The sequence below is a fragment of the Calypte anna genome, chromosome 7 (genome assembly GCF_003957555.1).
Source record: "Calypte anna isolate BGI_N300 chromosome 7, bCalAnn1_v1.p, whole genome shotgun sequence".
Taxonomy (NCBI): Eukaryota; Metazoa; Chordata; class Aves; order Apodiformes; family Trochilidae; genus Calypte; species Calypte anna.
Genome location: NC_044253.1, coordinates 29,962,045 through 29,988,882, shown reverse-complemented (window position 1 = coordinate 29,988,882; position 26,838 = coordinate 29,962,045). Strand labels below are relative to the sequence as shown.

The 26,838-nt window shown below is 44.0% G+C and overlaps 1 protein-coding gene across 1 annotated transcript; it reads left to right on the top strand.

Annotated features, from left to right (window-relative positions):
- The first annotated feature begins 543 nt into the window (after nt 1-543).
- Nucleotides 544-25,026, top strand: ATIC (5-aminoimidazole-4-carboxamide ribonucleotide formyltransferase/IMP cyclohydrolase). The gene is made up of 16 exons (XM_030453882.1): nt 544-676; nt 1,366-1,492; nt 3,215-3,291; nt 4,364-4,430; nt 7,274-7,362; nt 8,536-8,687; nt 8,809-8,965; nt 11,480-11,605; nt 11,766-11,873; nt 13,092-13,177; nt 14,798-14,887; nt 16,481-16,609; nt 17,528-17,620; nt 22,331-22,513; nt 24,017-24,172; nt 24,666-25,026. The coding sequence occupies exons 1-16, from the start codon at nt 655-657 to the stop codon at nt 24,783-24,785; spliced, it is 1,782 nt and encodes a 593-aa protein (XP_030309742.1). The 5' UTR covers nt 544-654; the 3' UTR covers nt 24,786-25,026.
- The last annotated feature ends 1,812 nt before the right edge of the window (nt 25,027-26,838 follow it).

Here is a 26,838-nt window from a genome sequence, read left to right as displayed (position 1 = left end):
ATGTCCCAGGGCTGCCTTTATTGAGGACCTGATTGGAAAACCATAGACCAGGCTCCTCTTGTGCAAGGAATTCCACGAAATTTGAAGGTGTATAGGGGACCAAAACTGTCACTCTGAATTCCCCCTACAGAAAAAAATAAAAAATAAAAAAAAAGGGGGCGTGAGGGGGCGGGGGGAAGAAAGGGATCATTTTGCTATTTGTAAGCTTAATTTTTTACCTCAGATTTAGTAAACAAGTGCTTTGTCTTTTGCTCCTGCTTGTCAGTAGGCTGTGAGCTCTGTGAGAGGATTTCCCACAGATGAAATCCCAGCGAGTACTTCCGCGAAAAATTAATTGTCCTTACTGCACCATCACTCCCTGCAATGAGGTACTGCAAAATTAACTGCGATGAGGCACTGCCCCGCCTACACAGAACTTTTCACCTGCCTAGGAAGTTCGGTTCGTGTCACTAAACGGGTCCCGGAACCTCCCCCCAGCACCGCCCGCCACCTCCCCACTCCTGTCCTATCCCCGCCCCGCCCGGGCCGGTCCGGCCCCTCAGGCTCCCGCCCCCCTCGCAGCGGGCGCCCAAATCCCGCTGGGCCGCCGTTGTTCGCCCCTTTCCTCCCGCCCTCCTGCCTCCCCGCCGCCAGCGTGCACCCCCTGACGGCGCCATGGCTGCCCGGCAGCAACTCGGTAACGCGGGGCCGGCTCCCGGTGGGGCAAGAGGGGGCGGCCAGGCCCCGGCAGGCAGCAGCGGGCTGCGAACGCCCGCCCGCCCGCCCGCTGGGGCGATGGCAGCGGCGGCTGCTGGAGCCGCCGGGGGAGGCTGCGGGAGGGCTGCTCCCCGCAATGGCCGTGGGACGGGTGGGACGGGGCCGCCGGGCCGCCTCGTGTTTCGGGTGCAGCCAGACAGGGCGGCCCCGGAAGACGCGGGGCGGCCGGGTGCCTCTCGGGTGGGAGCGGGGCCGCCGCTTCCAACCCGGTGGTTCCCGTGCCCGGAGCGGGGGTCTGTGTGTGTGTGGCGGGGGGTGCTTCCTTCCCTCCGGGCTGCGGTGGGCACAGCCGCTGCTGCTGTGTGAGTTTAAACTCCCGGAGGGGGTAAAGAAGCGGGAAGGACGATGAGCGGATGCCCGGCGTTTGGGGCCCTGAGGCAGGAGCGCCAGCGCTGCCTCCGCCCGCCCTCAGGCAGCTGGGGCTTGGGGCGGCTTCTCAGCTGTGGAGATGGGGAAATATGGGGCACTGGTGGTCAGCTCTCCCCTTCCCTGTCACCTCAGGGTTCGTAAGTTACAGTGCTTATAAGGGCCTCAGTCTCTGAATCTTGGTGTTTGCTTGATCTGTTCCACTTGTAAAACCAAAATATTTGTGCTCTTCCCACGTGTTAGCTTTGCTCAGTGTCTCTGACAAGACCAACCTGGTGGATTTCGCAAAAAGTCTGAATGCTCTTGGCCTGGGTTTGATTGCCTCTGGAGGAACAGCCAACTCCCTGAGAGATGCTGGCTTGCCTGTCAGGTACAGACACTTTCCTATACATCTGAAAAAAATGCTCATTTGCCTCCTGAGATTGGTTTAATTGTTTTATCTGTGAGCAAAAACTGATTGAGTTTTTGGTCTGAAAGTACTTCTTTCAAAAACGCCCACCCCAAAAATGGGGCAAACTTCAGAACCATCTTTGCTCGAAGTTGGTTAACTGAGGCCAGAGAGGGTTCCTACACAGGTCAGCACCCAGAGAGATGTCAGGAATGGGGTGTTGGAGGTGATGACTTGCCTGCCTTGAGCTAGGCTTTTTTCTCATGAGATAAACAGTTCTCTTGAAATTCAGAACCTGACCCTAGTGTTGCACTGCACAGCCAGGTAAAAGCTGATCTTTGCTCAGTCCTGGAATGGGAAAGGTGGCATGTGTCAAGAACAGATTGAAGCTCACTGGAGATCACTGGTCACAAATAATTTTTCTCTGCATGATGGTCAGCTTTTGCAGAGCCTTTCAGTGTTGTGCGTCCACTGCTTGAGAGGGAGCTTGTGCAGTCATCCTCTGTTTTTGCCCATGATTCTGAGGAAATTTGGTTTAGTTTCTCCCATGTTGTGATTAAAAAAAACCCAAACATCTCTGGCCAAATAAAAATTGTTTCCAATGCAGTGATGAAAAATCTGTCAATTATTTGGCAGGACAGGTGACTGACTCCTTTTTTGCTTCCAGTGGGTGAGTGATAGGCCCCTGTCACAGAGCTGTTTTCAGAGCTCTCTGTCCTTGCTTTTATCCAGTGCTTGGACATGACTCTCTGACTTCTTTCCTTGGCTATGCTATCAGTAAAGCCTGAAGTACAGTATGGTCACATTTCCCCTTCCCTCTCTGATTTATTGTGCCTTTACCATCAGAAACAGTAACAGGGAGTGGGGGAAACTCCAAATTATGTTTTGGCTAAGCTGTGAAGAGGAGTACTGAGGTGTATTGCTTCATTGGAGCGTGGTCTTCCATTCTCTCTATAAATCATGTTGACTTTGGGCTTGATTATCTTGTTTTTTTGGTTCATCTGAGAAATAACCAAGCTGCTTAGGTGAGTGTGACCCATGACCTTCTTCCTCCTTTTGGGAAAAGCAATTTTTTCTTTTGGCATAGCACAGTTTTGTAGTGAAATTTCTGTAATTTTTAGATTTTATTTTGGGTCACCTACTAGAATCACCTACTGCATCTGTCCCTTCTGTCAGATGCAGCTTGTGCTACATAAAGGCCAACATCCTGTGAAGACTGAGAGAGCATTAAACCAGCATTTGGCTGTTTCTGCTAATCCTTCTGGACCTAACAGCATTTTACTTACTAGTTGATAGGTGTCAACCATAATAAAAACAGTCAGATCGACCTTAACAAAGAATGCCTCATCTCAGAACTGCTTTCCAGGCTTCCATAAGAAGGATGCATCCCAGTTTAGTAATACACCTTCCATATGTTCTGTTTTATTGAGGTATACTGAAATATAGAGAAATCATGGATGTGTTTTCTCTCTGAACTTTTGCTGGGAAAGGTGGTATGGATTTTTTTAACAGCTCAACTAAAAGAAAGCTGAGTTTATTCCTCCTGTTTGCTGCCTTCAAAACTCCTAGGTTTTAAATCTCTTTCCAGTAAACTCAACATTTTTAGTAGACCTAAATTATTGCCCAGATGGGAATAAACATTTGACCTATAGATTAAGTCAATGTGGCACATCTATTATCATGCTATGTTTTCTTTTTGAACAGAGATGTTTCAGACTTGACAGGGTTCCCTGAGATGTTGGGTGGACGTGTGAAAACCCTTCATCCTGCAGTCCATGCTGGTATGTTTCTGCTAATACATTTTCAGCCTAAAAAAGAAATCAGTGGGCAGTGAGGGTGGCAAGAAGAGGTTGATAGATGTCTTCTTTAAAAGTTGTGTGGAAGAACTGGGTAATGAGAACAGATTAGCTCCAGCAGCAGCAGGAGAGGTGGAAAGCACAGAGTGGTCAAGGGCACAGTGGCTGAATTGCTTCCTCTGTTGCTGTGCTGACATCTATGCAGTTGGCAGAGCTTTTCCTCCCCAGGGGTACAAGTAACAAGGCTTCTCTGTAAATGCATTTGCACATGTTTTGCTGAGTCAATTTCAGACCTGTTCAGGCAGAGTTGTACTGAATTTAATTCTGGATGAATCTGGTGTGCAACATAAGGAGCTCAACAGCATAGTCTTTAGTGGGTGACGTTTTGTCTTGTCTTCCTTGTCTCCTGTTCAGCAGGAAAGATGTCTGATAACTGATCAGTCTGTACTCTAACCTATCTGATTTTTCATCTCCTGTTGTGATGGTTGAGATCCCTCAAATTGAACTTGTTGCCCATCATATTTAAGAGCTGGAGACTGTGCTCTGACAACCTTGAATCCAGGATTTTACTGTTGCTTACTCTGTACTACCCAGTGACCTGTGTGTTTTCCCTGGGTTCCTGGATCCAAGCCAGGCACCTATGCTGCTCAGATGTAGGCACAGCTTCTTTTGCTTCAGATGCTTCAGAGGCTTTCAGTGTTGCTTGAGCAGCAGGTGACCTTTTCATCTCCATGAGCTCCTTAATGACAGTTACAGTATTCTAAAGATATCAACTGAATGTTTATGAGAGAAATTTTTGAGGCTGTATTCAGCACTTGGAATCCTATAGAATTTAGCATTAGGTGGAAAAAAGTCTTAGTGTGGAATCTGAACGGTCAAAGAATCAGTAAAATGAAATAGGGAGTAGTGGCTGGGGACTGTTGTCTGAATGAAAATCAGAAAGTTTATGGCAGAAACTCTGAGGAAAAGCACAGTCTGAAGGAAGTTGTTGAACTTAAATGTTTGTTTGCTAATTTGCTTCTTCTTTTAATAAAGATGTACTGTTGTTTGTAACTAGGCATCTTGGCTCGCAATATTCCAGAGGATAATGCTGATATGAACAAACAGGATTTCAGCCTCGTAAGGTAAATATTGGGGACATGAAGCAATCATCACTAACAAAAGCTGAACTTTGGAGACCAGTCAACACTGGTGAATGTGAGCAACAAGAATTGTAGCATCTGCTCACCATAAGATCTGCAGTCTTTTTCCTTTCCCCTGTCAGGAGGCAGTTTTTAAAAATGCAGTTTTCTACACACGCATCTTCTTTATTTGTAGGAAGAGAAAACTAAAACAAGAAATTCATATTTTGGTTTCCAGGGGGAGCAGAGGTTTTATTATCTTCTGGTTATTTGGGAATTTTGACACTTTACTTTTAGTCAATATTGGACCGTGTTGCACTTCTTGCAGAGTTGAATTAAGTGCTTTTGAAGCTCATGCATCTCCCTTCAGCTTGGCTCTGGGTGTCTGATCAGGTGACAGTTCCTGATTTTGAAATACTTGCTTAGTAAATATACCCTTTGATATTTGCATAATGTTTACTGAGTTTCAACACAAATAAAGAGTAGACGTGAAATGTGGATCAGGAACATGCATCATTTGTAGAGACAGAAAATGCACAGATAACAGACAGAAAGCTTACTTTCTGGGAGCATCACGAGAGCAAATGAACTGCAGCCAGAACTTGAAGTAACACTCTGCCCTGGTGAGGCTGCAGCTGGAATATTGTGTCCAGCTCTGGTCCCCTCAGTTTAAGAGGGACTGGGAACTTGAAAGAGTCCAGCGCAGGACAACCAAGATAGTTAGGGGAATGGAACATCTCCCTTATGAGGAAAGGCTGAGGGAGCTGGGGCTCTTCAGCTTGGAGGAGAATGAGGGGTGACCTGATTTGTGTTTATAAATATGTAAGGGGCAAGTGCCAGGAGGATGGAGTCAAGCATTTCTCAGGGGTCACTAACAACAGGACAAGGGGCAATGGTTATAAACTGGAGCATAGGTGGTTCTGTATAAATATAAGGAAGAATTTTTTCACTGTGAGGGTGACAGAGCACTGGCACAGGCTGCCCAAAGGAGTTGTGGAGTCTCTTTACCTGGAGACATTCAAAGCCCACCTGGATACATTCCTGTGTGACCTGCTGTAGGTGACCCTGCTCTGGTAGGGGGGATTGGACTAGTTGATCTTTCAGGGTCCCTTCCAACCCCTAACTTGCTGTGATTCTAGCACACTCTGTCTGCTAATGTGTAGCAAAGATTTTGTTTGATTTTGTTACAATGTGTTTACTTGCTACACTAGCACAGGGTAGGTTGGGACTATGTTTTAAACTAATTGGTTTTAACATTCAACTAGAGATTGTGAGTAAGCAGTTCTGTGTCAATGGGTAGCTCCTGGTTTAAAAAGAAAAGGCTGAATACTAAACTGTAGGTAAATTCAGGATGGGAGGTACAGTTTGTCTGCTGTGATTAGGCCAGAATGCATCTTAGCATTTAAATTTACTTTTAAGAACTTGACTTGCCTAGGGTGGGTGGATGAATGGATGGATGGCTTTCCAGGCTGAATTTGAAAACCTGAAATTTAAAACCACCAGAAGCCTCATAGATGTCTCAGCAGTGCTGAGTCCTCAGAGTATGCTGCCTGTGTAAGCAGGCTCTACTGAACTGCATGGGGAGTAATGTGCCTTTGCACCAGTGACTTACCAGTGCTTTTGCATCTGGAATAATAATTTGGTTTTGGGTTGTCTTACATAAAGCAGAAGGAACTGACTCTCAGCAGGAGGATCATACGTGCAGAAAAATTCCATACTCGAGATGGGAAGCTTTGATATGGATTACCTTGATTTCCACAGATAAAAGCATTAGCAGTGTTAAAGTCCACAGATTCCTGATGGTTTGAAACAAGCCAGGTGCATGAATGGATGGAGGCAGGTTTTAGAAATAGAACAGACAATAAAAGGTATCACAGGACAATTAGAGACATAGGGGTTCTGAAAAACATACTGGAAGCTTATCATCCCTTCTACTTGATTTCCTTACACTGTGGGAACAAAGGAGTATTAAACATTTGGATGCAAGTATGTGCATCATAGCAATTCACTGCCACTACTGGGCATATGCTGGGGTGTGATACCATCATGCATTCAGCTTGAGAGAGTGAATTCATTCTCTTGGGTTAAAAAGATTGTGAAGATCAGAATGTGTACCTGCTTTCACTACATTTTGGGTGGTGCTGGTAGACTGTAATAGGGCACGATACTACTTCATGCTTTCTGGAATAGAAATTGCAGCTTTTTCCAGATCAGATCAAGAAACTAATTCAGTAAGGTCCATAATTGCTTTGGGAGGGAAAGTAAATTCTCCCATGTGCATTCATGTGCCACAGAGGCTCTATGGGCTCCAGACTGTGCACTCAGGTTTCATACTACTGGTATTTTAGAAGGACAAAAGTTTATGTATAAGTTGTTTTCTACTCCTGATAACGTGGAAAATTAGGCTGTTTACGCTTTTTTTGCAATGGACCTTGCTTTGTGTGCTTACTCTCTTACAAGAACCCACTTTGAAGTCCTCAGAAATGGCTCAAAGTGTGCAGCCAGATCACTGAACACTTAAACACAGGTCCATGTATTTAAAGACACTCTTCCTTTAACTAAGCTCTGTGAACAGTAGTTCTGTCTGGTGTGACACTGGTTAATGCATGGAGTGTAGTTGCACTGTATAATGCCTACACTGTTTCATCCTTGTAACAACATTTGGCCTTTGACTGAACACCCTGTAAGTGTTGTGGAGAAGGAAGCCTTGGCTACAGGATTTGATGTTGGTCCTTGATCTGAGAGGCAAGACCATAAGAACACTGGTAATACCTTGTGCATTTCAATCCCAGTTTGGCCTTTCTATTTCTCACTGAGTAACCCTGCTTTTCCCTTCAATTCTCAAGAGTTGTGGTGTGTAACCTCTACCCCTTTGTGAAGACCGTGTCTTCTCCAGGTGTAACCGTACCAGAAGCAGTGGAAAAGATTGATATTGGTAAGTTAAAGGGAGAGCAAGCCTGTTCTTCAGGCAAACTTGATGGTTCTGGTCTCTGTGGTCTCAGGTCTAATATTTTTATTTGGTGGCCTTGCACACCCATAAAGGAAGCCTAAAGAGCATAAGAATTGCAAGGAGCAGTCTGGAAGTATAGTTGAATATAAACTTCATTAGTTACAAGCAATTAAAATGGCAAGTGGCTTAGATGGACACTACAGAGATGGACAAAGTCATGCACTGCCCAAAGGAGGAAGCCTGATTTACTGTAAAGGCTGTGCTAGGGAAGGCCAGGAGGAGCATGCTTCCTACTGGAACACAGCAGGTTAAAACTCTTCTGCAGCCTCTGGCAGCATAATAAAAAATTAAAGAACTGTGAGGTCTGGAGAGAAAAAGCTGAAACACTGAAAGTGTTCTGGGAATTGCTGAAAACTTTGCTACAGGAAACAGGTAAAAGTTCTGCGTATGTGGGAGAGTAGTTAGCACCTGAGTTTGAAAACATGGGTGCCTGTAACATCATCAGTTTTGCTCTTTCTGCTAGTTATAACCCAAAAGGCTTGCCATTCCTTCTCTGCAGCATCTCTGCTTGGCAGTCTGAGCAGCACACGTGCAGTTCTGTGCCATAAGGATGGCTTTGGATTGAATTTCTTTGCAGTAGTTTAGTCCAAATGATGCCCAGCAGAGCTCTCTATTAAATGTTTCATGCAGTAGTACTCACTCTGCATGTTGCAGTGCCAGCCTCTACTTTTCCTTTGCAATAGCCTCGTATCTTTTAAGATTTAAAGTGTTGTAATAGCTGTGCAGAGTGAGATTTAAGGGAGAGGTATGGCTTTTTACTGTACACAGAGGACCTGGGTGGGATTCATTAAGATCTGCAGAGAGGTTTGGGTACTTCAGTTACTTGGCAGTGTGTAGATGTAAATCTTTACTTCACCCTGCAGCTCTACCTGTATCTGCAAAGGCTGCTCGGTGTACTCCTTCACAAGTAGATGAGACAAACTCCCCAGCCTTGTGTGTTTTGAAGACTACTCTTACAGTCTCTTGTCCTGGACGGGGAGAAGGGGCACATTTATCCGGGACAAACCATTGGTGCATGTTACTGCTTGGCCTCAGCTGTGGCTCTGCTACACTGTGTCCAGAAGGGAAGTGCTTCATGCCTCCATCCTTCTCTGGCAGGAGGAGTTGCCTTGCTGCGGGCAGCTGCCAAGAACCACGCTCGTGTGACAGTTGTGTGTGACCCTGGAGATTACTCTGCAGTAGCCAAAGAGATGGCAGCATCAGGGGACAAAGACACCTCCATGGAAACCAGGCGTCTCCTTGCACTGAAGGTTGGTAATGTTTGCTTGCAGTCAAGGGGGTAGATGAGACTCTGCTTTTTCATTCATTTGCTTCTTTAAACACCAAATCCTTTTTAAGTTGACAGGTGTGTCTTCCCTATTCTGTCCCCAGGCTTTCACCCACACCGCTCAATATGATGCAGCCATCTCTGACTACTTTAGGAAAGAGTACAGCAAGGGGGTGTCCCAGCTGCCCCTGAGATATGGCATGAATCCTCACCAGAGTCCTGCACAGCTCTACACAATAAGATCCAAACTTCCCCTAACAGGTGAGGCCCACACCATGCTGGCCAAAAGGGAGCTCTGGGATGGCTTGGGAAGGAGGTGATAGAGCATGTCTGCCAGTTGTCTTTGGAAATGAAACTCCATTTTTACCATAGTCCAAGGGATGGCCAGGAGTGCCTTAACAACTGAGTTGCAATGGTTTTACAGTGAGAAGACTGAGTCCATGTGAGACAAAAGCTCAGCTGCAGACCCCCACAAGACTTACTGTAGCTCGACCTTCTCTGTTCTTTTAAGAGTGTGTATCTGCACTGAAGACACTTGGGGCAAGTTTACATGGTGCAACTTTGGATTGATACAGAGTTTCCAAAGGAAATTCTTTTTTCCTTTTCAGATGCTTTGCTCCTTTCCATTTTCTTTATTTAATATCTTCACAATCTTTTTTGTGTCACCACTGTCCTGGTTTGGGCTGGAATAGAGCTAATTTTCTGTCTTGTGATTTTGCTTTCATCTGAGACTCTTGTAAGTAGCTGCACTTGCTGAAATTTAGAGCAAGTTTCTCAGTCAGCGTCTAAGACTGATGCTTGATGTTTATAGTTACAGCTGGAGAATGGTGTGCAGAACCAAGGCCATTGCTTGGTTCTGACAAACATCTTGTGCTCTGGAAAGAGAAAAGGAGTAAGGAGGTCACACCAGCAACCTTCCTTTAGGGAGGACCAAACAATATAAATGACCCAAATTGACCAAACAGTATTCCATCCCATACACATCATACGGGGTATAAATTTGAGGGATTGCAAGGGTCAAACCCCTTCCCCTTCCTTCAGCCTTATCTTCACCCTTCGCCTGCGCCCTTCTTTGCCTGTTCCTGTTTGTTTTGGCATCCTGGGAGGATTCCACCCATTCCTCTGCCTGTGGTCCTGATCCATGCCAGCCCGTATCTGTGTGTTTCTACCTCCAGCTCCCGACTGCTGCTGACCCCAGGAGTCCAGCCTGGACTTTCCCAGGGCTGCCCTGCAGCCTCGGTGGTGACGTGAGAGTTACTGAGGGAAAGGGGTGGAGGAATGTGGTATTTTCTGTATATTTGTATATATTTATTAATCTTTCCTTTTTATCATTACTGTTTCATTAAAGCTGTGTAGTTTAGTTTCCAACCCATAAATCTCTCTCTCCCTTATCCTCTCTCCTTTCTTTGTCAGGGAGGGGAAGAGGATTAATAGAGAGCATCTGTCATTCATTTAATTGCCTGCCCAGCATTAAATCTTGGCAACCACTTACTGTGTTTGGAAAGCAAGATGATCTTTACTTATGAATGTTTTGTTTGTTTTTTCTTCCTTTCTTTGATGGTTTTGAGCAGAGATTTGTTACCTTAGTTTTCTAGCGTGTTGTTTCTGCTGCTAATGGTGGCAGAGGGAAGGGACAGAGAGTTTGGGACAGGTCTGGTGGTATCTTTGCCAGTTTATATGGTGTGCCACTCATCAGGACTTTGCTGCAGTGAGAGAAGTGCCTGGTTTGAAGAGAAGAAAGTCTGACTACTCTTGTTCTTGAAATTGCTTTTAATGTTGGAAACCATCTCTGCTTTGTGTACAGGCATTGTCCTGTTGAACAGACAATGAAGCTTTGTGTTGCAGAATTCCCTTATTGTGGTTCCAAGATCTCACAGGAGGCTTTTCTGTGCCTCCACTAGAAGCTGATTTGCTTGCAAGTCTGGCTCTCAGAATGGCAGCAGAACAGCACTGTGTTCATTTGTTCTGTCCATTGACTATTGCTAAAATGATTTTTCCTTCTTAACTCCTGAAATGCTCACAGTCCTGCCATTTCAGTATGAGTAGTTCTTCTTGCAAGAACCAGGGCATAAGGTTTTGAGAACAGACTTTTGGATGACATTTACTCTTGGCATATATTTCTGATTCCAGCACCAAATGAAGCATTTTGCTTAAAACTTGCCCTGAATTTCATGGCTGTGAGTGGTTCTGCTTACATCAGTTAAAGACACGTGCTTAGATTTTGGCTTGTGCCAGAGTACTTGGTTGAATCAGAGCCATGGGCACTATATGAAATTTACTAGATTTATAAAGAAATATATGTGTTAGGGAGCACATGTGCTTTTTGTGTTCTTTTCTGACAACACTACCTGTGCACTTCAGTTAAAATCAAGCTCTGGTAGGTTCCTTCACAAAGAAAGGCTCTTGTTTGAAATGGCTGCCAGTTGAAGAACATAAGGGAAAATGTTCTTATTTTGTTCCCCTTTCACAGGAGGGGGGAGGTGTATAGGGGGGGGATGTGTGTTTTGCTCCAAGGTTGTATCAACAGATCCCTTCTGGTAGGGAAGAGAATTCTGTTTGCATCTCCTGAGTCTCAAGCCTATGCATTCCTCATAAGTCATTGGAGCTTTTCAGGGCATTTAACAGGTTGCTGAGGAGCCAAGGTCATTTAACAAGAATAATTGTAGTGATTTCAGTTCTTGATGGGAGGCCATCTCTTCTGCTTGCTCTCCAGACTCTGGAGGTGGGGGAACACTCTTCCTGCTTTATTATAGGTCTTGTGTGCTTTGTTTGCAGTGCTGAATGGCTCTCCAGGGTTCATCAACCTGTGTGATGCTCTTAATGCCTGGCAGCTGGTGAAGGAACTCAAGCAGGCATTGGGCATCCCTGCTGCAGCCTCCTTCAAGCATGTCAGTCCTGCAGGTAAGGTGTCTCCTCCTTGCCATGCTTTTCTCCTTGAACAGACTCCAACAACTGTCAGTGGTGCATGTGTCCCTTCCCCTCTCAGCCTGGGGAAGGTCCTTCCGGACCTGGACAAGGGGGAGGCTGTGGTCTGAGTGCCCTGGCTCGTGTTTCCCACTAGGTGCTGCTGTTGGAATACCTCTCAGTGAGGAGGAGGCAAAAGTCTGCATGGTTCACGACTTCCACAAGACTCTAACACCCTTAGCTTCTGCCTATGCACGGAGCAGAGGTGAGAAACCCAGGAGTAAACAAAATGTCCAAAGACCTGAGCTTAATAATGAGTCCCTGAGCAGCAGCTCTGCCCTTTGCAGTCTACTCCTCCTCTGTATAGGTTTTCTCCATAATGATCTGACTGACTAAATTAACTGCCTATCAAAAATTGAGCAGAGCTTGCACATTGTTTCAAAAAGGGTAAAGCCATGTTGGATTCCTTTTCTTGATGTATTTAGAAGACCTGTAGAGATCTTTTTTTTCTTAATTAAAATGTGCATATACATACACACATGCACATATCTGTGGGGTTTTGGCTAAAAGATGAATAAGGAAATAGGTGTGCTTGTAGCACATTCAGCTTTTCACTGCATATGGGCACTCAGAGGTACCTAACTTGAATAGAAATGTTTCTGCCTGCTATTTGGTGGGTGTTTTTTTTAATGCTTTTGTCCTTCAGAACTCACAAAAAGAAAAAATAAAAGATAAAAAATGAGGAAATAAAAAGATTCCTCTCCTTTGCTGAGGTACTTTATATCTCTTACTTTCTGTGGCAAAATCTGCAGAGGTTATAGAAAACAAAGCAAACTTGAATGCAAGCCAATGTGGCACTTATAGTTTTTCACCACTTCAAGGGACCATCTTTGAACATTGCCCTCAGAAAACCATTGATTGATTGGTAGAAAACCAGACCTTTAGAATGGAAAGAACAGAAGAGTCAACCGTGCTAAGCAGTAGGGTGTTCTGTATGGGAGTGAGTGCCATTAAATGTAGAGAATATTTATTAAAAAAAATTAAAATTGCTCTTAGCTACGTTTCTGGATCTGGTTTCTTGCAGGAAAAGCCATATGAGACCACAGGCATCTAAAAGCTTTCCTCTTTTTCCAACTGTTTCCTATCTAAAATCTTTCTGTATGATCCTTGCTTCTCCTTGTCCACTTGCCCACTCTGGCCCCAGCAGAGCTGCTTGAAGTAATGGAGGTAGTCATTACAGAGGTAGAGCTTTGACAAGGGCAGTGAAGAAAGAAGAGTATCTCAGCTGTGGGAATATTTAATGGTGCATGTGTTTGAGGTAGGATTTTTCATCCTTGGTGCTCTTTTTATGCCTATTTTTTTTTATTTCTTTCCATGGGATTAAATTATTAGCTTTCATGAAAATTGACTGGATTATAGGAGTAAAGATTTTTTTTTGTATTATGCTATAGTTTGATAAGTTACTTAAAGTACGATTTTGCAGGTGCTGATCGGATGTCTTCTTTTGGTGACTTTATTGCCCTGTCTGATATCTGTGATGTTGCTACTGCCAAGATTATTTCCAGAGAGGTTAGTCAAACAACAGCAAATCACTCAAGTGTGAAAAAGAGAATGCCACTTGATGGGAGTTACTGGTTTGTAACAGCTGTTCTGCTTGAATTTGACCCATTTTACTGAAGGATATTGATTGGCCTGCTTGTGCAATCCGGAATCTGGAGTGCAGAATTTACACCCCTCTTTTGATGCATTTTTCCTTCTGCCAGTTACAAAGCCTGGCTGTGTGGTAGAGCCTGTGAAACAGCAGTGCTTGAAGTGCCATTTACCAAGTGATGACTGCAAACCTCTGCCTTCTGAGTAGACCTCTGGAAATATGGGTCTTGATGACAGTGTCACAAGTGTCAGGTTGGCTGTAATCAGAGCAGTAGAGGAGTAGAGAGCTGATGTCCAAGGCAGGAATGTGGATTCATAGAATCATAGAATTGGCTCGGTTGGAAGGGACCTCAGAGATCATCAAGTCCAACCCTTGATCCACTACCGCTGCAGTTCCCAGCCCATGGCACTGAGTGGCACATCCAGTCTCTTTTTAAATATCTCCAGACACAGAGAATCCACTACTTCCCTGGGCAGCCCATTCCAATCCCTGATCACCCTCTCGGTAAAGAAATTCTTTCTAATATCCAACCTAAACCTCCCCTGGCACAACTTGAGACCGTGCCCTCTTGTCTTGCTGAGAGTTGCCTGGGACAAGAGACCAACCCCCCCCCCGGCTCCAACCTCCTTTCAGGGAGTTGTAGAGAGTGATGAGGTCTCCCCTGAGCCTCCTCCAGGCTGAACACCCCCAGCTCCCTCAGCCTCTCCTCATAGGGTCTGTGCTTGATTGCTATGTGGCAGCTGACACAAGTTTTGCACAGGCTCAGCTACCTTTCAGGCAGTGCTTGTAACTTTGTTGGATTCAACATTAATTCCACAGTCACCCCACAGCTGTCTGCCTTGCACAAACAATCAGTTTAAATGCAGAGTTAATACTTTACCAAACACACATTATGTGTTGCTTAGGATTTTTCTGAGAAGAGGAAAAACAAAGGGCTATCCTGTTTGAGGCCTCCTTTCAAACAAATAAAAGAGCATGTTTCACTGGCTTGTGAGGATAACATTTGGTATACCCTTACTTAAAAAAGAAACCAAACAACCAAAATCAAAAAACAATGCCAGTAACAAAACACCCACACTGTAGGACAAGAGTGTGAAAGATGTATTTCATTTTGACACTGATGGATGTAAACTCTTCTTGTCAGTTTCAGTGCTGTCAGCAGCTCTTTTCACCGATATTTTTGTCTCTTTGGGAGCGTGATGTTGAAATAAGGATTTATTTATTTTTTTAAGCCATTATTAACTCTTAGAGCCAAGAGGTGGGGATGTCCTGCACGAGCTGTTTTTCCCCCAGAGAGGGATATTGGTTATTCTGTTTCAAGTGGTGGTGGAGTATTTTTTACTAACTTCTGCCCAAGGTCTTAGAGTGCTTTAATGTTTCCTGTTTCTAGGACAGAAACCAATATTGTAATAATGCCTTAGGTACTGTATGACCCCAAGAAGTGTACCTTCAGTGCCTTTCTGGAAATGGCAGGTGAAGCTTTCAGTATCAGCCTTCTTTTTTTTTAACGTGGAAGCTGAAATTTGTGTGTGTTGCAGGTATCTGATGGTGTGGTAGCTCCTGGCTATGAGGAAGAAGCTCTCAAAATCCTTTCCAAAAAGAAGAATGGTGGCTACTGTATCCTTCAGGTTTGTACTGCTTCCTACTAGCCTTCTACTGCTATTCCTCCTCTTGCTTTTTACAGGAATTAGTGCCCAAATAGCTGGAAGCTGATCCAGACACCCCTACAGTGCATGGAAGTATTTCCTCTGGGTCTTTGGGGATTTCTGTATGAGCTGGAATGCCACCAGCAGTGTTGTGGTCATATTTAGCATATAGTCCTAGAGGGAAGAATTTGTATAATGGCTTCCTTGGCTTTCAGTGATGTGGATTAAAGTAATTAAATCTATGAACGAGCAAGAGTACTTTAAAGAAACAGAATTTCTGTGCTCTTTCCACTCTTTAGTAGCTTTCCTCTCTTGCTGAATTTTGTTTCCTTCTCAAATTCTTCATATTTAAGATGTAGTTCCTCAGTGATGCTGTGAGGCTCAGCATGTGTAGGTTGTCACTGAGGAAAGCCTTTTGTGGGCATGTGGGATTTGTAGTACAGTCAGAGATGTACAGGCAGAGCTGGGACCTGGGATGATGCACATGTCAAGGAATATTAGTATAGTGTAGTCAGCTCAGTGTCAGGCTGCCTTCATAGTTCCCACAGTGGTTTTGGAGCCTTCAAGGTGGTCCAGTTTTGGTGAAGGTGACAAACAGATTTTATACTGCTGTCAGAGCAGCTAAATGGCTTCTATTTCTGCCTGCCTCTGAGAGACAAATGAGCAGAGAGAACTTCAACATTACAAAAAGAAAACCCAAGGCTTAGATGAAGTTGCAATTGTAGAGTTAATACCAGGGGATCTGTAAAAGATGGCTGAGGAGCTTCAGGCAAGAAGGAATGAAATTACAGACAATCTTGGCAGCTGATTACCTCCTGAATTCAATTGGCTTTGGAAGGATGAGGTCATATTGGTTAAGCCTGGCTCTTCAGGGCCTGTCTGCAGAGGGATGCTAAGGAAATTTTGTTCTGAACAAATTTAAATGGATTAGGAAAAATGCATAAAGTGTGTGCATGCTGCTATTTAGAACCAATAGCCTTGACCTGGTTTATTTTGTGTTTCAGTGGCCTAAACTGGGGCTACCTGAATTATAAGTGTACACCTGAATGCAGTTCAGCAGTTCCAGTTAACTCTACCCCTTATACTGTTGTAAATTATCTGTGCTGCCTGCCTGCTGGGAGCTGTGCCCCAGGAGAGTGCATCTCTGGGAGCAATTGCAGTCTCTCTTCTTCAGAGTTGAGACAGGTCAGGAGTTGTACCTTGAGGCAGATACGAAGCAGCTCAAAATATTATCTCAAAATATTTCCAAATATTTCAGTGAAAGGCTGGAAAACCTTTTGTGAGGGTGTTTTACCTTTCTGTGAACGACTGGAAGACTTTGTAGATTTTTGTGGCTCACAACGTGGACATTTGTATAGAAAAATCTTTACCTCATTACCTCTCCATTCTATAAATGTCACTTGGTGCTGTTGCTTGCTGCTCCAATTAATTTCCATTGCTTCTGATGATTTGATACTGCTTTCTATGAACTGTTAATTTACTTGGGATTCTTTACATAATGTAATTTAACCTAATTGCTGGGTGTTGGCTCTGAATTGCTCTGAGTGTTTTAGTGGCCTGTCCCTTGGCTTTTAGATGGATCCCCATTATGAGCCAGATGACACTGAGATTCGAACCCTCTATGGATTGCATCTCATGCAGAAGAGGAATGATGCAGTCATCAACCCATCACTGTTCAAGAACATTGTTACAAAGAATAAAAATGTAAGTGTCAGACGATAAATGAGCTTAATGAACTGGTGTGCTTTCATCTGGGAGGTTTTCACTCTTCTGTTTTGAGTAATCTTAAAATATTTTCCTGAGGTTTAACTGGCCTTCAATGAAACAATGCAGCAGACTTTCTGAACCAAACATACTTGGGTAAATCAGGATAGTTTGCCTTTGTTCTGATTCTTTTCATAAATAAGGGCAAGGTCCACCAGCTTCTCTTTATCTCCAAATACCAAAATATTTGTATTTCTTATAAACAAGAAACTACTGTGTGCAATTTCATACAGTGAGACAGCCATGTGCTAAGGACCCCTTGTGATCTTATTCTGACTTGCTGTTTACTTCTCCCTCTTGTGTACAGTGTGTTGTATAAACTCTGCCTTGCTGGTACTGCTCATCATTTAGAGTTCACATCATCAGCAAGTTACCAGTTACTTCTTTGTCTCTGACATTGTTCTTGTTACAAAACCAGATGTTAAAAAGCTCGCAATTAGTCATGGGCTCAGAAGCAAGTTCAGACACTGAGGTAATAGCCATGGTAATAAATTGGTAATGGTGTGGACCTAAAAATAATACTTGATGCAGGTGTTGGGAGCTATTATTATCATTGTGGTACTGTTTGTAGTTAAGCATGTGCTTAGCTTTCTGCCTGTGAGCACATCTGACAACAGTGAGCAAATACAGAAGGCTTTGCAAGCGTAGGGCCAGAGACTGAGCCCCCTTGAGCCGGGTTAAGATTGAGTCTTCAACCTGTGAGGTCTGAAATCAGCTGCCAAACTAATTTACTGTTTTTAATCTAAATCATCTCGTTTCCCCTCTCCAAGATACAGTCCTTTGGGGGCTTGCAGCTCACCAGCCAGTTGGCTAGGTGTGGTGGTTAGGATGGGCTGATGAAGGTGTCTTTTGTTTCAGCTGCCCGAGTCCGCTGTCCGAGACCTGATTGTTGCCAGCATTGCTGTCAAATACACCCAGTCCAACTCCGTCTGCTATGCCAAGGATGGCCAGGTAACCAAATCAGACAGCTCTGTGGAGTGTGCTTTCACAGCCAAGCTGTTCAGAGAATGCTTTGGTTGAGCTTTAAAATGATTTAGCATACAGGAAGCTATTAAAGGGATACAAACTGCCCTAGACAGTGCCGTGCAGAACAGTAGCTAAATCTGTGTTTCTCAAGAAGCTGCTTCAAAACCTGTGTAATTTTTTTTAACAGGGCTGGTTCCTTCAATGATAAAGTTGGAAAGCCTCTTATGTGCTATTGCAAGTTTGGCCTTGAGTAATTTCTTTCTAACTACTCTCTCCTCTTAAATAATTTTTTGAGGACCTGTAGATGTGTTGTGGCCTGTGTAGAGCCTTAGGAAATGACAGTAGTTTTCACAGCTGGATTCTGGCTGTCCACGTGGTTCTTCATTTTATATTAAGTTTTTATATAAGAAAGATGGGATGTGCTTTTTTCCCCTCCTTGATTCATCAGAAATCTGCTGTTGTCCTGTTTTTATAGAAGCTTAGGGATGGATGTTAGGATTTATAAGGCCATTATCAAATGTATAATGGAGATAAAAATCTTGAATTTTTTTTTAAAAGAAAAAAAATCCCCTTAAAATAAGTTATCACTAGGTGTTCAGCTTGACTCAGTTATTGAAAGGCTGTTGTAAACATACTAAAAATTGTATTTTTGCCCAGCAACTCATGCTCATAATACTTCTGTTTCGCTGGTTCTCTTTGAGGCAGCTTTCCATTGGATCTGGATTATTTTAAAAACAAACCCACAAACAAACAAAAAACACCAACTCCCACCCCAACCAAAAAGAAAAAACAACCAAACAAACCACACGCACAAGAAACAAAACAGTTTGAGCTTCAGTCTGTCATAAATCAGCAAAATGGCTCAAACAGTGTCCCCTGCAGGTGTGAACTGTGGATGAACTGCATTGCTGTCCCTTTTGTGTTGGTGCTCATCTGCATCTTTGTTGTTACAGCCTGAAAGCATCACAGTGCTGTCTCCCAGTGCTGTCTGGGGTCATGTGCTGAATGCTGCTTCAAAATATTTCTCTGGAGATCTGGCATTTTTCTTTTATCCAGCTTTAGGATTTTTTTCTTGCTTTTAAATGTTTCTCTGTACTCAAGAGTGTTCTTGCAGCCCCAGAACAAGGCTGTCACTATCTGTTCTTTTTCCTTACTGCAGCAGCAATTTCCCCAGTGCTTTTGCAAGTCTGGACTTTTTAATGCATGGACCATATGGAAAGGAAAGGCATGAGAGAGGAGTGACAAGTATTGTGAGTAGACAGGGATTTAACAAGCTGAGCTCCAGTGATATTTTGCTTATTTGCAGGCACATATTTTAACCAGTATACATTGTCTTGATTTGTGGTGTGTGTGACAGGGAGGCCAAGATCAGAGGTCTGCATACCCTGCTGCACTAAGAAACAAGTGAATTTAATTTTTTTTTATAGTAAGGGTCAGCAGCCATTACAATTACTTCCCCAGGGAGCTTGTGAATCTGTGTTAGGTTCTTCAAGCTGAAGCTTAATGTCTTCCTTGGGAAACTTGTTACAGTCTGCATGCAGAAAGAGCAGTGTGGTGAGCTCTAGGTCATGATGGAGAAACTCAGCTCCCTTCTGGTTTTGAAATTTCTAAAAGCTTCCTGAGACTCTGACATACTGAGATCATTGTTCTTGAGGAACAGATGTGGAAGGAGAGAAGGTCCACTGAAAACCAGTGTGTACACAGCTAACTGCTGGTCATATCACCTACCAAGATCTAACATCAGATGTGTACAATAATAGGTGGTTGCAAACCAAAAAATAGCACAAATCAATAACCAGGGGTGGAAAGCAACTTCCAGCTTGTACTTAAAATGCTTTTCCAGTATGGGTTTTTATTTATATGAGCCAAGCCTGGGAAGTCCAGCTTGCTTTCAGTTCCATTGCCTTTGGTTTTCCAGGGTTTTTTTCAGCCTCACAGCATCCCCATGGCAAAGCTCTGATGTATCAGACATCCAGAACATTTTTGACAGCTTGGCTTGTGTTCATGAATGAATTGGTCACCCAGCAAAGGCTTGTGCTTGTGTTAATATGTCCTATGAGAGCAGAGAGTGGGAGGAACCATTTATGGACTCGAGTGCCACTTCATTTGCAGGAAGCCAGCTGCCACTAATTGCAATAAACACTTTCACTTTGTCTTGTCTGACTTTCAGCAAGGCAAAGCCAGGCTATAACACGTTGATTTACACTTTCTCTAATGATACTGTCATGTTCTAAATTAGCAATTGAAAATTACTCCCTTTCTGTATTCTCTGCACAGCATGATAAAACAAACCTGCTAATTTACCTTCCTGTGATCCAACTGTGGTGCAGACATTTGTCAGTAACTTCACTGTTTCTTTTTCTTCCCAATTGGTCTTTTTTTGTTTTTGTAATTCCCAAATGTATTTAGAGTTTTGGGTTTCACTCACTGTTCAGAGTAAATCTGAGGAAATCCAGGCCAGCCTGGATCATTTTGCAAGGATCCTTTGGGCATTATCCATCTCATCCACTCTGTGCTTTTGCACTGTATTCCAGCCATGGGGCAAGTTTAGTTCCTCTGTGAGCCAAAGTGTTTCAGTCACTAGTTCTCCATTTTCTCCCCAGCTTTTTGTTCTGAAGTGATTTTTCTACACATCCAGTATTACTGTCTGCTTTCACTTCTCACAATAGGCTCTGCTTAAGCATTTAAGTATTTTCTGATTCAAAGGAATTAAACTCCAAAAGAAACATAATTTTTATGTAGAAAATAGAGGGGAAAAAAATTCCTTTGCAGGAGATTTTGAGGTTTCATCTGTATTTTCATGTGAGAGAAAGCTAACTTTTGAAGAAGGGAGGAGTGAGATGTAGGGAGTAGGAAAAGAGAGAGAAATATGAGGTGAAAAAAGCAGAGAACAGGTACATTCAGACAGGCTAGTGTGAAGATTCAGGTACAAATTTGCACTGAGCATAAGCTCAACTTCTGATTTCTCCTCTTTAGACCAGAAATTCCAGGCTAGACTGAAGAAATCTTCCCCAGCAGTGTTGCATCAAAATGCAGTTTTCTACCAAAAAAAAAAAAAAAAAAAAAAGGATTTTTCTTGCCATGGATGAGCATTTTCCATTCAAGTTGCATCTTAACAGCATGTTCTTCCTAGGCTGTAAGTGTGACTTTCCTTCTAGAACAATGTGGGCTCATCAGGAGACATGAAGAAGCAGCTTTTGTATTCTTGCCTGTTAATGCTATTCCAAAATATTTCATGTGATGCAGGTAATATCTCTGCAGACTTGGGCATGCCCGAGTAGAGTTTACAGGACATCTCAACTCAAGTACAAAGTTCCTGTCATTTTGGAGTTGTTGAATTTGAGCCCATGTTCAGTGACACATCCTCTGACAGAAATTAAATCACCAAACCTGTAAAATATTCATTATAGAGAAGAGAAAAACACTTTTGAGATGCAGGTCCCCTGCAAGTTTGAACTTGAGGTTAGACATCAGGACTGTTTGTGGGAGAGGTGTCACTCAGCCATGAGAAACTTTGCATCTATTTGGTATTTATGATAATACTGATATCCTTGTGGCTTTAGGAAGCACTGTGACCAGTCACAGCAGAGCAGGTATTAGCTAGCAGCCCAAGTCATTCCTCCACTCCTTGGGGGAATAGTATCCAGCAGCATGTTTTATGGTTCTGGTAAGAGGTGAAGTCACAGCGTCTTGATGAATGAGAAGACAAATGATTCATTCCTTTGAGGGCAGCCTTTGACTTCCAGCTTTACCATCTGTTTCAGTCTGAGGTGGAAACTCTGAGGCACTGGCTAGGACTGCTGGCCTCAACAGTGTCCCCGGAGCAATCCCCCAGGCGAGCAGTCTGGTGAACAGTTCAGCTGTGGCTTCATAGGAGGGGGAAATTATGGGAGAGAGAGGCTTGTTTTCCATCAGATCTCTGGCTCGAAATGGCAGGAGCTCTACTTGAAAAGCAGGACTCACAACTTTGAAAGCCATGGAGAAAAGTTACCAGGCCAAGTTTGACAGCCATGTTGGCTGGGTCTGGTTTCTCTGGCAGATGGCAGAGCAGGAAATATGTTGGTAGCTCCCAGGCCTTGAGAGTTTGTGCAAGGTATTGGTCCTACTGTCCACCCTTCCTGAGAGATGAGTGGATTTACTTTCACTAGCTTTGACAGACAAACTCCTTCAATCCACCACATATCACAGCTGATCTTTTTAAGCTGTGTAAGCCTGGTGCTACGGGAAAGATAATGGTGTTGAGTGACCTGTACTCAGACTTCAGTCCTCTAAGCAAAGTGTCTTTTCCAAGGAGAGGTGGGCCAACCATCTCTTAGAGGCCACATTTGTTTCTACAACCAAGGAGGTTTTGTTTTGCCTTAAACAAAAGCCATCACTGTATCACTCTTCTGAAAATGATGGTTTGACTCTGTTGTTGGGAAGGATGAAAAAATGTAATGTCCTCAGAGTGACTGTCAGCTCTTTGGGAGCCATAGGGGTTAGCACTGCAGAGAGCTGTTCCTGTAGCCAGATTACAGGATTGGGGATGTTGGTATTTCCAAGGTTTTCCTTGCCTAATCACTGACACTTTTTCCGCTTCAGTGGGAAGCAGCTGATTTGTGGGAGGTCTTTTCTAATTGCTTGACTGGAGTGCAGCTCTGATTGTGATCTCTGTGCAGCCAGGGTGTGACTGTTCTTTCTATCTCTTCACTTCAGGTCATAGGTATTGGAGCAGGTCAGCAGTCCCGGATCCACTGCACACGTCTGGCTGGGGATAAGGCAAACAACTGGTGGCTCCGGCACCACCCACATGTGCTCTCCATGAAGTTCAAAGCAGGTGTGAAGAGAGCAGAGATCTCCAATGCCATTGATCAGTATGTCACTGGGACCATTGGTGAGGTAAGGGCTGAATGAAAGGTTGGCCTGGAGAGTCCAGCTTCTGAGAAACAAAGCTGAAACTATCAGCTGTGGGTGCTGAGACCTGGCAAGGCTTCCTGGTACCTGGGCCTTTGCTGCTCCACCCAGTTCCTTCCATAGCTCACTTCAGAGTTGGCCAGACTGCTCTCTCTGGCAAAAGGGGACACCTTTACCATTTCCACCTTCTGCTTATACTGAGCTGTTTCTGTGCTGGGTCCATGCTGAAGAGACAATTGTAAGAAAGCAGGGAAATCCTTACAAAGGATAAATTACGAAGTCCCTTACATTTGTAAGGACCTCAGGAAAGAGCTGGCTTGGTTGGTTACCACTTTTGAAACTGGTCAGCCTTGATAAAGGTGGTGATCTCTGTTAGAGCAATGGATGTCAGCCATCCAGAGTCACCAAGACCTTTTGGTGCCTCTGAAGGTCTGTAACTAGCCAACAGGGAGCTACAGACACCAGGATTTGGGTGTTTTTACTGTAGTTTTAAGTGTCCACAAGTAGGTAGTTTCCACAAGAACCTTCTCTGCTGGCTGTCACACTGTCAGAGCCAGAGGTGATGGGTGCACTTGCAGGATTTGATCTCTGGGGAGTACCAACAGCTTTGTGCCTGAGTGTTAGTAAAAGATGTATCTGAAAGAGATGGGGGATCAACTGGCCAGGCCCTGGATGGTGACTTCCTCAAGGCCATTTCACAGTGCCAGTGGCAAATTGTCCTGATTCTGATGCTGCACCCACCACCCTGGGTGCCTGCCCCATGCTTTGGTTTGCTGCTTGTTGTCATCTCACTGTCCCCCCAGAATAAGGAAGGGTTAAAGCTACAGTTAATGTTTCACCTCTCACTGCCCTGTGAGGGCAGTTGGCCTTCCTTCCCTTCTTGAACGGCTGCTTGCTTGTGTGGCAGTTTGGCTTCCCTGAATCCCTCTGACCTCCCTGTTAACAAGCAATAAATTGGGATAAGGGAAAAGTTTGTCCTTTTTAAGTATCAAAAGCCAATAGCTGGACTGGGGACCTCATGAATCATCTCTATGAGCCGTTGCTTGTTTATGGGGGTAAGAAATGGAGCAGTTGATGTTTTAGAAGGTGAATCATAAACCAAGCTGCTGTTTGTCATTTGTTAAGTCATCTACCAGATCCTGGTTGCATGTACTGGCATTTACACAGAGCAGCATACTGCAGGCAGGCCAAGCAGAACATCTTGGAATTAAAGGGCAAGCAGAAAGAATCCCTCAAGCCCAAAGGGTGAGGAAGGGAAGGAAAGGAGTGATAACAATGAAAAAATTGCTGAGGGTGGTCATGTGTTCTCACCACTGCCTGAGACTGTAAAATCCCTGGTATGAAGTTCCAGTAGCAGAGCTGTGGGAGCATGGAGCAGAGCTGGATGTCAGAAGGATGCTATCATCACTCCTCCTCACATGCTTCTGGCTGGGGGCTGCCAGAGGGACCTGATCTCTGGGGCTGAGCTGGCTCTTTTTGTTCTTGCAGGGTGAAGACCTGGTGAAATGGCAGGCAATGTTTGAGGAGGTGCCTGCACAGCTAACGGAGGCTGAGAAGAAGCAGTGGATTGCCAAGATGACTGCTGTCTCCCTCAGCTCTGATGCCTTCTTCCCTTTTAGGGATAATGTTGACAGAGCTAAACGGGTAAGGTCATGGCAGAACCAGGGTGTCAGAGTGACTCCAAGGGAAAGGCTGTGCAGCCTGGGCTTTTTGTTTGAATTTTGAGTGGACTGCTGAGGAATTGCTCTGCTCTGCACTGCTGGCTAGAATAGCACATCCTGGGAAGGATGTTACTCTTGGTTACTGGTCTCGTGTGGATAATAACTATCCAGCCATTACTCAGTTTGTTGATTTGGGATGAATAGAGGATTAAAGTTAATTAAACTGTTTAAGAATATTGAGACAAGGCTTATTGCATCCAGAGGAACCATTTTACTCTTATTTCTGAGCTGAGGAGGGAACTGACTGCTCACACAAGGCACTCCCCTGTGAATAGCTTTAGGCAGTGGAAGCTTCTGTTTGTTCAGTGTTTAGTGTCCCGGGATTTGGATGAGGGACTGCAGCTGCCAGCTTCTTTTCAGGGGAATTTTGGTTTTCTATGCTCTAATCCTTCCATTTATCTCTTGTCTTTGTTCAGAGTGGAGTGCAGTTCATTGCTGCCCCATCTGGCTCTGCTGCCGACGACATTGTGATCAAAGCTTGTGATGAGCTGGGGATAACTCTCATCCACACCAATCTTCGGCTCTTTCATCACTGAAGTTGTTGTGGGCTCTTGTGGTCCTCTCTTTGGTCACATATCACCAACAGTAGTGACTGGAACATCACCAGCTTAATTGGGAGACACCTGCAGTCTGTGCTTAACAAATCTTTGGAAGAGTTGTAGACGAGATTTTTTTTCTTTTCCTTTGTTAACAGAGAATGAAGGTGCAAGAACTTGTCCTCCAATGTAGAAAATAAGCCTCTTTTGCAAATAAACACATGGTTCTTAGCTATGTGAAGTCTGCAGTCTTGTGTCATCCAAATACTCTGTCCTCAGGAAAGATTTATTTATATGAGGTAATTTTCATGGTTCAGACTTTATTAATTGGTTCTAAGGCCAATGGAATGCAATGAAAACCTTGCTTTTGCCCAACTTCTTAATGAACTGATAAAAATCTGTGTTGCAAACTGAGCTGAACTGCCTGCATTTTTGAGGGTTTTTTGTTAGTTTTGATTCAGCAGGTAACTTTTCCCAAGCTCTTCTAATTCATTATCCTTTTCCTCTGTGAGGAGAGAGCAGGTCCTTTGTGCAAGGCAGTTTCAGGTTCAGAGCTCCCAGTCTTGCAGCAGAGGTGTGCTTAGGGCTGAGGCAGTGTCAGGTTGCTTTCTCCAAGGTAAAAGACACATGACATTCCTCTGACATGCCTGTTCTCAAAAGGAGAGTTCAGCTTTGAGTTCAGAGGCAGGCATCTGTGAAGCTTTTTGCCCAAAGCCACTTCCCTTCTCTGTTGTGTGCAATTTGCATGAAGCAGATTTGAACTCTTGATGAGATAAACAAAGTTAAAATCTGGAGCACAGTGAGATGGATAAAGTAACAGCCCAGACCCCTTTAGTGGCAATCACTGTGACCATTTCAAAGGGCTTTTTTTTTTTTTATTTATTTTAATAAAATCTCTTCAGTTTTGGCAAGGAACAGTCCACAGGTTTGTAATAAACACATGTTGCATTTCTGATCTCAGCTGATATGGAGCAGACAGTCTGCATGTGTTCCCTTTTCTCAAGCAATAGCAGGGAGACAAACCTGGAAAAAAAGGAAATTCAGGTTGTCTTCCTGGCTCTGCTTGTTCCTGACTTGCCATGACTGAGGGAGTATGTTTTATTTTACCTGACTGCCTGTGATGCAGACTGGTTTGAACTGAGCAAAGCAAAGATACTTCTGGGGGGATGAGTGTTAAGGTATCATAATCCACATACTGTTTTTTAACATGGAATCCATCTAGGTAGCTGTACTTCCCTTGTCCTTGTACTGTGCTCCCCTCTGGCCTCGAGGGGAGCAATCTCCTCTTTTCCGAGCTCTGCTGCAGATTATTTTTCTTTTCTGATCTCTACAGAGAATTTTTTTTTTCCTTTCTGAACTGTACAGTGGCTTGTTTTCAAGTGGCTGGATTAGGTGAGATAGAGTAGTGAGGATTCTACTTTTTAGGCCCAGATTAAGACAGTATTCATAGAATCATAGAATCATAGAATTGGCTGGGTTGGAAGGGACCTCAGAGATCATCGAGTCCAACCCTTGAACCACCGTTGTGGTTGCTAGACCATGGCACTGAGTACCACATCCAGTCTCTTTTTAAATATCTCCTGGTGGCTGTACTTAACCCTAGCTCTGGCACATGACTGCTTTCTGGGCCATAGCTTACCATGGAGTTATCAGCATTTGAAGCTTTTCAAACATAGAAAACATAGACTGGTAATAAGCAACTGGCAGCTCCTGTTCTCCAGTATTCCTGTTTATCACTGGCCATTTGTTTGCTGTCCTTGGGGCACTGTTTAATCTACTGATGGAAGTTAATAGGTACTGATCTTCCAGGTAAGATTTCTACATGAGTTGCTAGTAAATGTCTAACTGAGGTGATGCTTTCTGCTTTGTTACTTGCAATTCTCAGTGTACACATCTCACAGCCTCTGTGAGAGGGATGCTTTTGCCTCCTGCTGTGCCTGTGAATCACAGAATCATAGAATTGGCTTGGTTGGAAGAGACCTCAGAGATCATCAAGTCCAACCCTTGATCCACTACCACTGCAGTTCCCAGCCCATGGCACTGAGTGGCACAT